The following is a 13,198-nucleotide window of genomic DNA, read 5'->3' as shown; positions in this document are numbered from 1 at the left end:
CTAACCTTTACGCAAACATGCGCGCTTACTCAAACGATTTAGAACTTGCATCCACTTGTGGCCAATTTGCATCCAGAGACATTATGGGCTGCCCTTTGGAAATAATGTATTTGTATGCTCTCATTAAATCAGTTGTTGAAAGACAATTTTTAATCCTGAGCCCAAATTTCATACCTTTGGCCCATGAGCACGGCATCATTAGAGTAAATCAGAAGATCGCTCCAGAACGCCGTCACGCGCTCCTAAACATTTGTTTATTGTCTGGTGCGGTTTGATCCAAATACCCTTCATACGTTAGACACTAAAAAAACTGCCATTAGAAAATAAAGGAATTTATGTCAACCTGCAAAAGACATGCAGTATATACGGAATACGTGCGTAAAACACTGCGCTTCAGGTGGCTTTTTATCGACCACCAGGCCTTGAAAACAACTTGAATGGCCCGCCATAATCCAATAAGGGCCCCGATGCCTTCCTTATTCCGTACATCCTGAGAGGCTCCCCAGGAATGCCGCTTTGATTGTTGAACATCCTCCCAGTTGCTCCAGTAACTTGGCCATAAAACGCGGATTCGTCTGGAGCATTTGGAGAGGAGTGCAATAAAGCGTCTGAGACCAAGGTTATTAACTGTGACTCTAAGGGCTTGAAAACCAACGGCGGGGACCATTGAAAGCTTCGGTGCTCGGACCTTCCCGGGGTCATTCGTTTCAGCATCTTACCTTGGGAGGAATGTTCTGCCGCCTCTGCCGCGCTGCAACCTCCGCCTGCTGAATCCGCCCACTGGGTGGCGCTGCTCAAGGATCAATGTCATTGCCGAGAATTTAGATATAAAAGAAGTCGCCGCTGTGAAATACGTCATCGACCAAGGATTTCAGGTAGGCACTTTGTTCTCCTCAGGGATTATTAATGTGATTTGAGACAATGGGTCTATTTTCCCTTTTACTTTTAAATAGTTTATTCCGATTTATTTTAGTCTGAATATCTGACCTATATACTAACAAGGTGTGTTTTTCCACCCAAAATGCATCTCGTGATCAGCGGAGGCGTAACATTTCCAACAGTAAATTGTAGCTTCAAGAAAGACACTTGTTTCTTTGAGCATCAAATTTAATTGGAGTTCTCGGGTGTCGTTTGGCCTGCAGGAGTGACTAATGCGCCGTGAGAAATATGATCACAAGGCATTAAAAAAATTGTGGCTCTAACTTTTGTTCTGCATCCAGAGTAAAAACTTAATTATAAGTTTAAGTATACATGTATCTATATGACAGCTATTATGAAGCAGAAACAAATAAATAAGAAGTAATCATTCTTTTTGTCATTCAGATGCAGCTCGTTGTAACACGAGTGTTTCCTGCGTGTCATTGTGAGTGCCGGTCCGTGCGCGCTGACAGACAGCGGCTCACACACGCACATAGTTTGACTCAAAGCAGTCAGAATTTTCACCACTTCTCACGCATTTCTTTCAAGGATTCATTCGGAGGATTTAAAAGTTTGATTTTAATAATATAGGAACAGCTTGCCCACTCAGGATTCTGAATCATAACAGCAAATATCAAATAGGATAAATGATTATTATCACTCAGTGGAGGAGCAGACTGACGCCATTTAAAATGGCTGTACATAAACTGTAAAGTTATGGAGAATGGACGTGGCCGATGTTATATTTCAATATAAACTTACCTTTAGAGACATTCTAACTCTGTAGGCCTGTGTTATAAACCCGTTTATGGACGGAAGTGTTGATGCATTCCTGAGTTTATTTTATTTTAACTATTTTAGGAGTCCGGACAATTTTAGTGAGTCTGAAACAATTTATGTTTTGTAGGAAGTTGTTGCTCTGGTAACGCGATCCACATAAATATCCGATAATTTTATTTGCATAACGAAAATGTGAAATGAGCCAAGTCAGGTCGTTAATCTTGTTCATTTAAATTTAAACTGGAAGGCTATAATTAGATATCGGATGCCCTTGAAGCTATTCACGAACTTCCCTAAATTGCTGCTGTGTGTATTTTTGTAGGTGTTTACATTTGATCCTTTTTTACTCGTGGGAATGCTGTCTCAAAAATATCACGAAAAGGACAAAAACTATCAGAAAATATCTTTAATGTGCTTTAAAATGTTTTTACTTTTAAACAGTATTTATTTGGCGAGTGTAATTCAAATAAATTCAAATAGATCCCAAATTTAAATTACAGTAATGTTATTATATTTTCGAATAAAGGCGAGGGAAAAAAATCCTATTTGTATCTTAAACCGATCAACTAATTTTAATTCCTTATTTCGAAACAAACAGTCCCTAATCTATTATGAAAAGCAAATATTAAGAATGGGTGGCGTTCTAGGGAGTTATTCATCTTAAATTCAACGTGCCTGCGTGTCACCTCCCCAAACACTCGACAGAACATTTGCAGGAAACGGTGTCTACACGCGAACACATCAAGCACTCAAACAAATTCACACCACAGTCAAACAAACTCGAGGGCTGTGGAGGAAGCTTTGGGACGCTGGCTTGTCCACGCATGTGGCCAAAACAGTGCAGTCCGTTTCGATTCTTGCTCAGTCTGTGTCGAAGCAGAAAAAGAAGAATGAAAAGTCTCCCCCTCAAACAGTCACGCAGGACCTTTTAGATTTTTGATGCTTCTCAGAGGCACCTCTAGAACCCTTCATTTTTACAGTGCTGTAAAAGTGGCCATAAAGCTATATGCATTGTGAATAATTGTTAGACAGCCAAACAGGGGTTATTGTTAAAACTGAAAACGCAGCTTTGCGGCTGCAGGTTTATGAAAGATTCGAACTTAAAAAAACAAAAAAACAAAAAAAAACCCATCTGATGCACCACTTTCCCCCTCTTAATTTTCTTTTTTTTTACTTATCTTAAAACAAAATATACGACGCAGCAGGGCTGTGGGAGGAGTCTGTGGTCGCCCGGTGTTTTAATTGGCTGCAGGCTACAGTGAGAAGCGTAAGTATCAGTAATTATTCAGCAATGTTTTGCACAAGAAATGTCAGCCAGAAAGGGCTATCTCCATCCTCCGTCAAATTACGCCACGACGATGACATGCCCCAACAATCAAGTTGGAAATTCTTTTTTCGTGGACTCGTTAATTAACGTCAGAGCCGACAGTGGTCCATATTACCAGAGTAACGGGGTCTATTTACCGCCACCGTCGGAATACTCGTATGGACTATCCGGCAGCTCGTGTTTCCCAGGGATCGGTAAGCGCAACGAACCGAACGCCGCCCAGAACGTGATCCCTTCTTCGGCTTCGTATGTTCAAGGGATGGATACGTGGCTGGAAACGTCGCGCTCCTGCCGAGTGGATCAGCCCAGCGCGCAGCATATGGCTCAGTGTTCATTCTCGCCGAGTATAAAAGAGGAGAGCGCGTACTGCCTTTACGAGTCAGACAAATGTCCGAAAGGATCAACTGTAGATGACGCTTCCTACTCGACTGCGCCGTGCCCGGTGACCGGCAGCAGCCTGCCGGTCCCTGGCTACTTCCGCCTGTCTCAGACTTACGCGTCCTCCAGGCTTTACCATGACGCCCAAACGCCAAACGCGAACCACTTTACCCTGCAACGACCCACGCGTTTGGACAGCCGGCAATCCCATCCGCAGCCTGCCTCCGCTGAGCAGGAGCTGCGAAGGGAGAGCCACGAGGAGGCGTCTGCAGTCCCCGCAGCCTGCGCCCCGACCAGGGAGGAAGATAACCGCCTCTCCACGGAAAGCGCGTCTTCCCCCGAGCTCGCTGAGACATGCACAGAGGAATGTCAAGAAAAGACTGGCAAAGGTGAACAGTCGGCACGCACATATATAGACAAAAAAATAGCAGAGGGCAAAGAGGACGTGCGCGTTTGTTTTTCTAATGTACAGTACAGATGGAGTAACGCTCAAGGTTAAAAAAAAAAAAGAGTATTACAATTTAGGTCAACGGTCAGACACTCCCAGGTACGAGTTTATTTACAGGTTAAACAGGCATGAGCAGAAAGAGAAGATGACTGAGCCAATTAGAGTCAATCATCTGCGCTATTTCTTTCAGCAACAAGATTCTGATCGTTTCAATAAACTAAATCACTCCTGGGTTGGTATTAATTATAGCTTTCAGTATTAGCTTAACTCGGAAATCCAGGGAGGCCCATGTGTATAACACTAATGCTGTTGAGGTTAGTTAAAACTATTACTGGATCTCAGCTTGCCGCGTGTTTGCGCGTAAAATGTAATACAACTCAAGGAAAAGACAGAACGCACACACACTTTGCGGCTTCACACCTGTGATCGTGCAGTAAGAATGCAATTAAAAATGTATACCACATTTTATAATTTTCTAATCACCTGTTGCCTACATTAACTCTAATTTTCATCGTATAGGAAATGGGAAAAAGGAAAGTACGGCGAACTGGCTGACAGCGAAGAGTGGCCGAAAGAAGCGCTGCCCTTACACCAAGCACCAGACTCTGGAGCTGGAGAAGGAGTTTCTCTTCAACATGTACTTGACAAGGGAGCGTCGTCTGGAGATCAGCCGCAGTGTGCACCTCACTGACAGGCAAGTCAAAATCTGGTTCCAAAACAGGAGGATGAAACTGAAAAAAATGAGCCGGGAGAACAGGATCCGAGAGCTCTCCAGCAACTTCAATTACTCGTGAGACTGTCTGCGTCCAAGGCGCCCTCCTCAATCCATGGCAAGGGCACCTTGCAGAGCGCCCCCCCCCCCGCCCCCCTCACCCCACTCCCACCCAACTGTGAAAATGTCCATGGAAAAAAAAAAACCTATACTGCTAACTTATTGATTCCTGAGTTTCACGTTTTTGTCGTGGATAATGTATTTGGAAATGGCTCCATTTGTAACGTTGAACCACTGTATTGAATGTTCCGAATGAATGTGAGCTTTCAGGCTTGTTGTATAGGCTATTCAATCTGAGTAAACCATCGGAGCCTGCATGCTGATCCTTTGGATACTTGTGCTGCAGTTACGCAGTTAAAGAACCGAGTTCTGGTGAATATTTGCACATTTTGCTGGTTAAATGAATAAAACCTGCATCCATGCAAAGGTAGACTTCGTATTTCATTTGGGAAGGCATCAGAGCCGCACAGTGAATAAATCTGCTTCTTCTTGTTCATACAGTCCGGAGGCTGATGCTTCTGTATGTCTGCATGGCGGATGTTCACACCTCGTTGATTTTGTCCTTGACGCCAGACGTCACACTTTGAGAAGAAGAATATTTGTGTTACAAAAACCAAAAAACTCGACTATAACGTAGTTATAACCTCATTTATAATGACCGAGTAAAGTAGTTGATGGATGATTACAGTTACAAAATGTTGCAAAAACAAATGAGCGCAAACATCACAAGAGTAAATCCATGAGCGTCTTTTGCGCAGCTTTGGATTTCTAAAGATCTCACAGGCTGATGTTCTGAAATGTTACACACATGCCACTTGAACACGTTACAAACACATTAGCTATGAAGAGGAGAGCGGGCTGGTGAGTGGTTTAGGTAGTCTCATGTTGTTGGGCTTCATTCTTTCTCCCACAACACGAAACTGCCTTGATTACCTCAGTAAAACTCGTCGCATCGTGAGAAGCGAGTCACTGCGAAATGCTGGTATTTATAATCTGGCTTCAGTGCTTAAAACAAGATGTATTATTTATTTTCTATTATTTTAAAAAAAACTACAATAAAGTGTTTTACTGTTTTGCGTAAAGGTTTCTCTTGATGTTATTTCTCTAATTTATATTCTAATAAACAATATAGTCTCTGCAAAGGATTGCTTGATTCTAAATAGCAGGAAATGAAGATGTTGAAGACTTGGGGAATGTCCGCAAGATAAGGGAAGCACAGACAAGGCCTCGGTTATGATCATTGCAGTCTGCCGGTTTCCTCGCCGAAGGAAATGCCGGATGCGGCACAAAGGCCTGAGGTTTATTGGTGATATTTAGCTTAGACAGCCAGGCTGTAACCTGAAGAAAAACAACCAAATTGCCCCTGATAAAAGGACTGTTATATTGCACCCAAATAACCTCACCCCCACTTTCCGTTTTAAGGTTGCCTTCAGTTACGCACAATCCTGCAGACATTTGAAAGTTTCTCTGAATGTTTTGATTTCGCAATCGCCACTGATACTTTAAATATATCTGCTTGTTTTATATTTATAAAGAAGACTTGAGAATAGTTCATATATACGAGCCACAAACATTGAGTGTTAATATTTAATGACTTTATAGAAGTCATTAAATAAATATTTTACTTTGGAGAATAATTAATCCCATAAATAGTATTAGTAGTTTTATGAATATGAATGAATGAACCAATGGGTTGTTTGGAGATTTCTCCAGTGAATACATTGTCCCCCTCTGAGTTATACAATACAAGATTTCTTTGTAGAACTCAGAACGTTTATTGCTTATAAAAAGCAATATTTTCCAGTGAAAGCGCAGGGCTTGAAAACATGGTGGGGAAAATGGTGGCCATTTACTTGAGGAGCAGGCTGATTTATTATTTATTGTTCTGTCCCACGGTCACGTGTTTGGGGCGCCCTATCCTGTCTTGGGCAAGGTTCAACTTGCTGGACGCATTGAGCCCACCGCTGGCGCAGGATAGCAGCACTTTACATGCAATGAATCCGTTCCTCCCCCCCCGAAACATTTCAGGTCGTTAACGTGCTACTAATATTTTTATTTTACCTTTCTTTTCTTTTCATTTTGGAGGCGTGCAATGTCGACGTTGGGAACAAGTTATTATCTTGAGCCGCCTGTTCTTCCAGAGCAGGAGGAAGATCATCTGGCACCGAGGTACGCATCAGCTGCAGGGGTGGAGCAGCCGATGCTTACCGAATATGGCGGACACGAGTCTTGCCCTTTGCAGGCGAAATCTTCTATTTTTGGTGGATCTTGGAGTTCCGTACCGGCCCACCCTCCGACCACAGCCACTCCGACCTACATACATCACCATTACACAAGCGGGGAGAGCGACGGCATGTTTACGCGCTCTTGGGCGTTGGATCCCGTCTCCGCGTCTCTGTGTTTAACAGGATTACCATCGACTCCTATGCATTACGAGATAAAACCCGAGCCACTGATCGGGAGTGCCGAATGCACAACTTTGGAGACGCGCGCACCTCCTTTTCTGTCTGAAATAGGAAACGAAGCTTCTCTCGCTGAGATTCGCTCCGAAACCACATCTACGTCCAAAGCCACTGAAGAGGCTCGGCCAGCAGAGGAGATGAGGGAGATAGATGCAAGTAAGCGAAGCAGTTTTATATTTTACTCTGGACGAGAATGGTTTTAATGGGTTTGGTTTAGTGCAAAAATGAGCATAAAACATAGCGGATATAGGAAGCAGCTCAATAATAATAATCCCTATTTATTTGAAATGTGTTTCTTCTTGGAAGTGATTGTTGCACTTCATTGCATAATTGTAGAACATTTTCAAAGGCATGAGATCTGAATTTGTTGCCATCGCTCCTCAAATCCGTGCAGAATGAACCGAAATGATTCTGTTAACAAACAAGCATCTCCTCAGCAAACTGTAAAGTCAATAGCATAAGTCTAAATTTTAGTCTATCTAACTCTTCTATCTCCTGGTTTTGACCCCCCCCCCCCCCCTGTTTTCAGATAACCCATCGTCCAACTGGCTTCATGCTAAGCCCACCAGAAAAAAGCGTTGTCCGTATACTAAGCATCAAATCCTCGAACTGGAAAAGGAATTTCTATTTAACATGTACCTCCCCCGGGATCGTAGATATGAAGTAGCGAGACTTCTGAGTTTGACCGAAAGACAAGTGAAAATCTGGTTTCAGAACCGCAGGATGAAGATGAAGAAAGAAAACAAAGACCGACGGAGAGACAGTTGACTTGTTTTTGGACCTATAGGGGGAATGTTGGAGGGTTGGTGGGGGGGTTGGGGGCTTGTCCTTAATATTCCTGACCTGTTACGAATATCGTTGTAAAGTTTGTGTCGTTAAAACAATGCTGAATGTGTTGATAACATAGCTGTAAGAGGACAAAGTGTCTCGTCAGAATTTAGGCGTGTTATATTTTACGCACAGAAATAGTTACAACACATGAATTTGTTATTTGCATGTAAAGATCGTGGATGACTCGAGTGTCTTTCAGCTGCCTATCTGCATTGTTTGAGTTATTGCTTCGTGAACTACAGACGCCTATTTAAGGTTTCGAGCCAGGTTTTACTGACTCTGAAAATACCGCGTCGTTCCTGGTTTCGTCAAAACAAAGACTATAGCGTCTTAAAAGATAGTCTTGTTATAATATTCTAACAGACACGCGTAGTACAAATTAATAAAATGCCAACACTGATATAATTAATTGATCTACTCATCTTGAAATGTAAAGACTCTTGTTTTACATTTTTGAGAATGACTTGAATTGAAGAATCTGTTTTTCTATTTTATTTTTTAGTTCAGGCAAAAAGACAAATGAAAAATTACTACGGCTTCTGCTTTGCAACCATTCACAGAAAACCTCCAGATTTGTTTATTCGCCGAAATGCTTTTGTCAACCCTGCATGAATTGTGTCTTTAATATTAACACTATATTTATTTTCCCCCGTTTTACAAAAGGCTATTTATTTGTTATTGTTATTATATATTTATATTTTTTATTTATGTTTGTGTATAAATATGGTCTACATGGATTTTGTTTGATTGTGACACAGCTAGTGTTTTTCTTTTTTTGCTAACGTCAAGGAATCTTTATTTAACAAATAAAAAGACAACAATGGCCGCAATTGATGAACTGTCTTTGGATATCCTGGGATTCTTCCATTAAAGCAGAAATTAAATCTGCTGCATGGAACAACTTACAACGACCTAACAACCATAAAGTATATATATATATATATATATACAAGTTAAGTAAATAAATCCAATATCGAAACACCTTTTATGCATTTGGCTTTCAGGCTGTATTAGTTTGCGCTTAATTACGGTCTGAAATTTAGTATGTTCAGCTTGTTGGTATTAAATTTTCGGCCTTTGAACCGCCTGCAAAGGAAACTCGATGCCCTCTGCAATAAACCAAAATCACAGCCTCAGCTGTTTATAAGGTGTGAAAACATGTAGAGACTGCGACAGTAGTCAAGCAGCATTTCTATTGAGCCTCAGGCAAACAGTCAAATATGCGAAATTGTTTTTTTAGAACTGAAACACGCCCCCCTCCCCCCATGCGACACACACACACACACACTGAGAGGGGAAATGAGCAGGACTGCAGATGAGTCTGCCTTAAAACTTCTAATTACTTTATGACCGTCTATACCATCAATTAGGCCGTCGCTTTGCACAGACGCTTGTTGTTTTCTCTCAGGACAAATATCGACACAACCAATTGATCCACACAGAAATAAGCATATAACGCATATTTCCGTATCCGGTAAGCAGTTCAAAAAACAGCTAAATATTCATGTAAAAACTAAACTTCAAGCAGCGTCCCTTTGCCTGTCGGCGCTCCGCGCTGAGGGCGCTGCTGCGCTGTGGCCGCCAGCAGGTGGAGGCAGCGGTTCGTCCGGAGAACGACGTTTACTCCATGGTGATGCGTTTAGGGACACACCATGAGCTCATTAGTTATCGACTTGTCGCGGTAAATGATCCAGTCCTGCTGCGAAATAGTCTTTAATTTCCTCGTCATGTATGCCGCGGACTGCTCTTTAATTATCACTTTTAATTAAACGATGTTCCGGTTTTTAATTAGAGTGATATTTAACGTGAAGCACCTTTGATGCATTTAGCGCAGCTTCAAAGGGGAACAAAAACAGAACATAGTTTGTCACACGCGTATTTCAGTGGCACATATAGCATCACTTGGGATTTGATCTCACTGGAGCCCAACCAAGCACTGAACTGGAGGCCATACAAAGTGAGAGATTCCTCAAACCTTCCATCCATGGTTTCCCTCTCCATCGCCCACTTCAACCCCATCCGTTTTCACCCCCCTCTCCTGCAAAGGCCATCCACGTGCAGCCCATTCTTTTGGTCCTCTGCAGGAAAACTGAAAAGGCACTTGGTGTTCCATTTTTCCCAATCAAGATATTGTACAGTGTCAGTCACTCGAGACCAGTGCTGTGCATATATTCCGCTAACTTTCAAGAACACAGCTTTTGAGGAGCTTGTGCTGTAGAAAAACAGAAAGCTGTTTGGATGTTGCTTGTGACCTCTGACCTCAATAGATCAAACCGTGTGACACCATCACCGACAGAGGAGTGAAATCTGTAGGACTGAAGTCATGAGAACACGCGTGTTTCACCCTTTATCCACACTGCCAAGAGTTGTTGTTGTTGTTGTTCTGGCCTGTGATGCGTTATTTTATCTGTGTGTTATTGAATAGGGCTAAATGTTTTGCAAATAAAGTAACGCGCCGAACTTTAGATCTCAGACAAATTTAATTTTTCTAAAGGAAATGGTGCCTTTATGATTCTTTAATTCAGCTCACGTTTTGCTTTGAGCTTCAGGACGACTGACTCAAGGATAATTGCATCAAAGAGTCGGAGAGGTGATATACAGACTGCTGGGCTCTTAGAGGTGGCGTGCCTGTCTTGATACTGTTCCTTTATTCTTAGATCACACATTTTTTCATGATTTTGTCCTCTTTCCTTGTCTGGGAGGCACAAAAACACATTGCCCATATGTCACAGTTATTTTTAGTATAGTCACCATATTCATGAGAAGGCAGACGCACAAAACATCCTGATTTGCGGCTCTTTAACGCGCCTGAAGTATCTGTCAAATCTTTCATGAATCCAGGGGGCTCAATAAATAAGACTGTAATGTGAAAATCTTGCCATGAACACTACTTTGTTTCCAGGACACACACACACACACACACACACACACACACACACACACACACACACACACACACACACACACACACACACACACACACTCACACACCCCAGGCTGAATGCGTTTTCCAGATGTAGTTCACCGCTGCATTTTTTCTTCGCACAGATAGAAAAATAATGTAATTCAGATATGTGACAAAAATAACATACAATGAACACATCTTATGTAGAATTTTAATCCTTTCATCAACTATAATTTCAGTTTTCAATACGGTCATGTGTACAAAAACAGTAATGCGTAAACGTGATACTGCACCTCAATACATTTCACATTAAAGAACAATTTGTCATCTTTAATCAAAAACAGATGCACATTTGGTATATATATATTTTTTTACACTCGGCTTAATTAAATTACAGTTAATACAACACAGACACTGTCAATGTGATGATTATATACAGTTTTTAAAGGAACAATTCGTCTGATGAATTCGGTCAGTGATCTCTGGTTTGTCCTGCTCGCCTCCCAGATGTCCCCCCGTTGTCTCGAACAGACGGGTACCGTGCAGGTCCTGCTCACTGTACATCCAGACACCAGCTCCGGTCAGCATTCGTTCAAAATAAGCATGCAGGAAAACATGGCGGCTTGTGTCCCTGCAGCTTCGGGCATGAACTGCACGGACATAAATTCGTTCAAGTGGATGATGTTAACATAAACCAAATGTAACTTTATGGAATAAAATAAAACATAAAAATATCATAAATACTTGGCAATGACCCGCGCACAAATGGAATTGGTAAAATTTAAAGCGAAATCTATTTATTTATCAGCCAGTTGTATAAACAAAAGAAGTTAAATTAGGATATTGTTCCTTATAGATCTTTGGTGTTCTGCATTCAGCCCTAACAAGAAAATTTCGACTTAATTGACAGATCCACGCAATCAAACAAACATTTACAAATAGTGCGATGAAAATAATTTTTCCTGAAAAAGGAAAAAAGAAATAAAAAGAAAAGACAAAAAAAGAGATGTGATTTGAAGAGAAAGTAGGAGAGACGAAATGGGATTTCTGCTGAATGCCAGCAGCACCCACTCACCTCAGCGAACAATTGGTCCTGCGTAAAAGCTGCTCCGCTCCCCACCCACCACAGCCATTCATCTGTTCTGGGTTTTTCTCTGCCGTTATACTTCCTCTTAAGAACGAATGTTTTTCAATTTCGTCCTCGGATTGATTTCTAATTTGTTATGAAGTATGTGCGCAAAAAAAAACTCGTTGTGCGTAATGGACGTGCAGCGTCTTATCCAGGTTTTCTAAAGAAATCTCCCACATTTCTATACAATAAAATCTTGGTCTACAGCCTACTCAAAGAGTGGTTGTCCTCTTCCTGGCCATATATGATCGCAGGGAGTGTTGGATGGTTTAAATGTGTTCTTAGGGCAGGGAGCTGTCAGACCTTTTGGCGAGAAAGATTGATCACACACAGGCTAGCAGGCTCTTTGTTAGGAGCTTTAGCAATAAACAGTCACCAGATCCCCACCTTTCTGTGTGTCCCCACTACAGTGGCAAATCATTTACACTATAATATAACCAATAATGAAGTGTAAGATTGCTTGGGTCAACGGTATCCCCTGGTGAAATAAAAGAAGCTTTAAAATCAAATGATGACAAATACCCCTTCTTAAACAATCTAACTCCTCACAGTGGCACAAAATAGTCTTTTTTTTATTTTACAGATTTCCCATAATTCTTAGCGGATTTCCCACAAATCACTTTATTAATAACATGCAGCCTATAGTGCCAAACTCTATTTAAATCGTAATTAAAATCTATTAGAAACTAATTCGTGCTTTCCTGTCGCGCCTGTGAGGTGCGTGTTTTGGGGGAGGGGATGGATGCGTGCAGAAGTCTATATTTCCTCTCCAGGGATAAGACAAATGAACCTGGCATCGGTAACGGCTGTGTTTGAATGATTTGTTCATTGACAAATAAACGCATAGAATCACGACGGTCACGCGCAACGAAGCACGGAAGACTACGTGAACGCGCAAAGAAGGCATGGCTGTTGGGAGGGTTGAGCGGTGAACAAACTGACCCCCCCGAACAAGAGGTAAATAAAGCAAACCCCTGCCCCCCCCCCCCCCCCAGAATGAGGCGTTACCCCGCCGACTTCCTCGATCAATCACAGGGGACAGTGGCTTCTTCTGCTGGAGGAAAAAAACACCAAATTGTCATTGGGCAGATGCAATCATGTGACAAGCAGCGCGGTCTGTCCTCACGAAAGCAATAGTGGATGGCACAGAGGTCTCCTTAAGACCATATTAGAAGTACATGAAAAATAAACTTGCGTTGAAACTGAAACCTAAAAGCTGCGAGTTTATTCGGGACAAAGACGCAGGAG

General features: G+C 42.0%; 2 protein-coding genes across 2 annotated transcripts; both read left to right on the top strand.

Moving 5' to 3' along the window:
- Positions 1-3,041: 3,041 nt before the first annotated feature.
- Positions 3,042-5,012, top strand: hoxa10b (homeobox A10b). The gene is made up of 2 exons (XM_068756922.1): positions 3,042-3,792; positions 4,371-5,012. Exons 1-2 carry the CDS (start codon positions 3,057-3,059, stop codon positions 4,643-4,645), a joined length of 1,011 nt encoding a protein of 336 aa, XP_068613023.1. The 5' UTR covers positions 3,042-3,056; the 3' UTR covers positions 4,646-5,012.
- Positions 5,013-6,715: 1,703 nt separating this feature from the next.
- hoxa9b (homeobox A9b) lies at positions 6,716-7,853 on the top strand. The gene is made up of 2 exons (XM_068759202.1): positions 6,716-7,241; positions 7,615-7,853. The coding sequence occupies exons 1-2, from the start codon at positions 6,716-6,718 to the stop codon at positions 7,851-7,853; spliced, it is 765 nt and encodes a 254-aa protein (XP_068615303.1).
- The last annotated feature ends 5,345 nt before the right edge of the window (positions 7,854-13,198 follow it).

This window comes from Brachionichthys hirsutus, chromosome 3 (assembly GCF_040956055.1).
Source record: "Brachionichthys hirsutus isolate HB-005 chromosome 3, CSIRO-AGI_Bhir_v1, whole genome shotgun sequence".
Classification (NCBI taxonomy): domain Eukaryota; kingdom Metazoa; phylum Chordata; class Actinopteri; order Lophiiformes; family Brachionichthyidae; genus Brachionichthys; species Brachionichthys hirsutus.
Note: the sequence above shows the minus strand (reverse complement) of the source record. Positions and strands in the feature narration are given on the sequence as shown.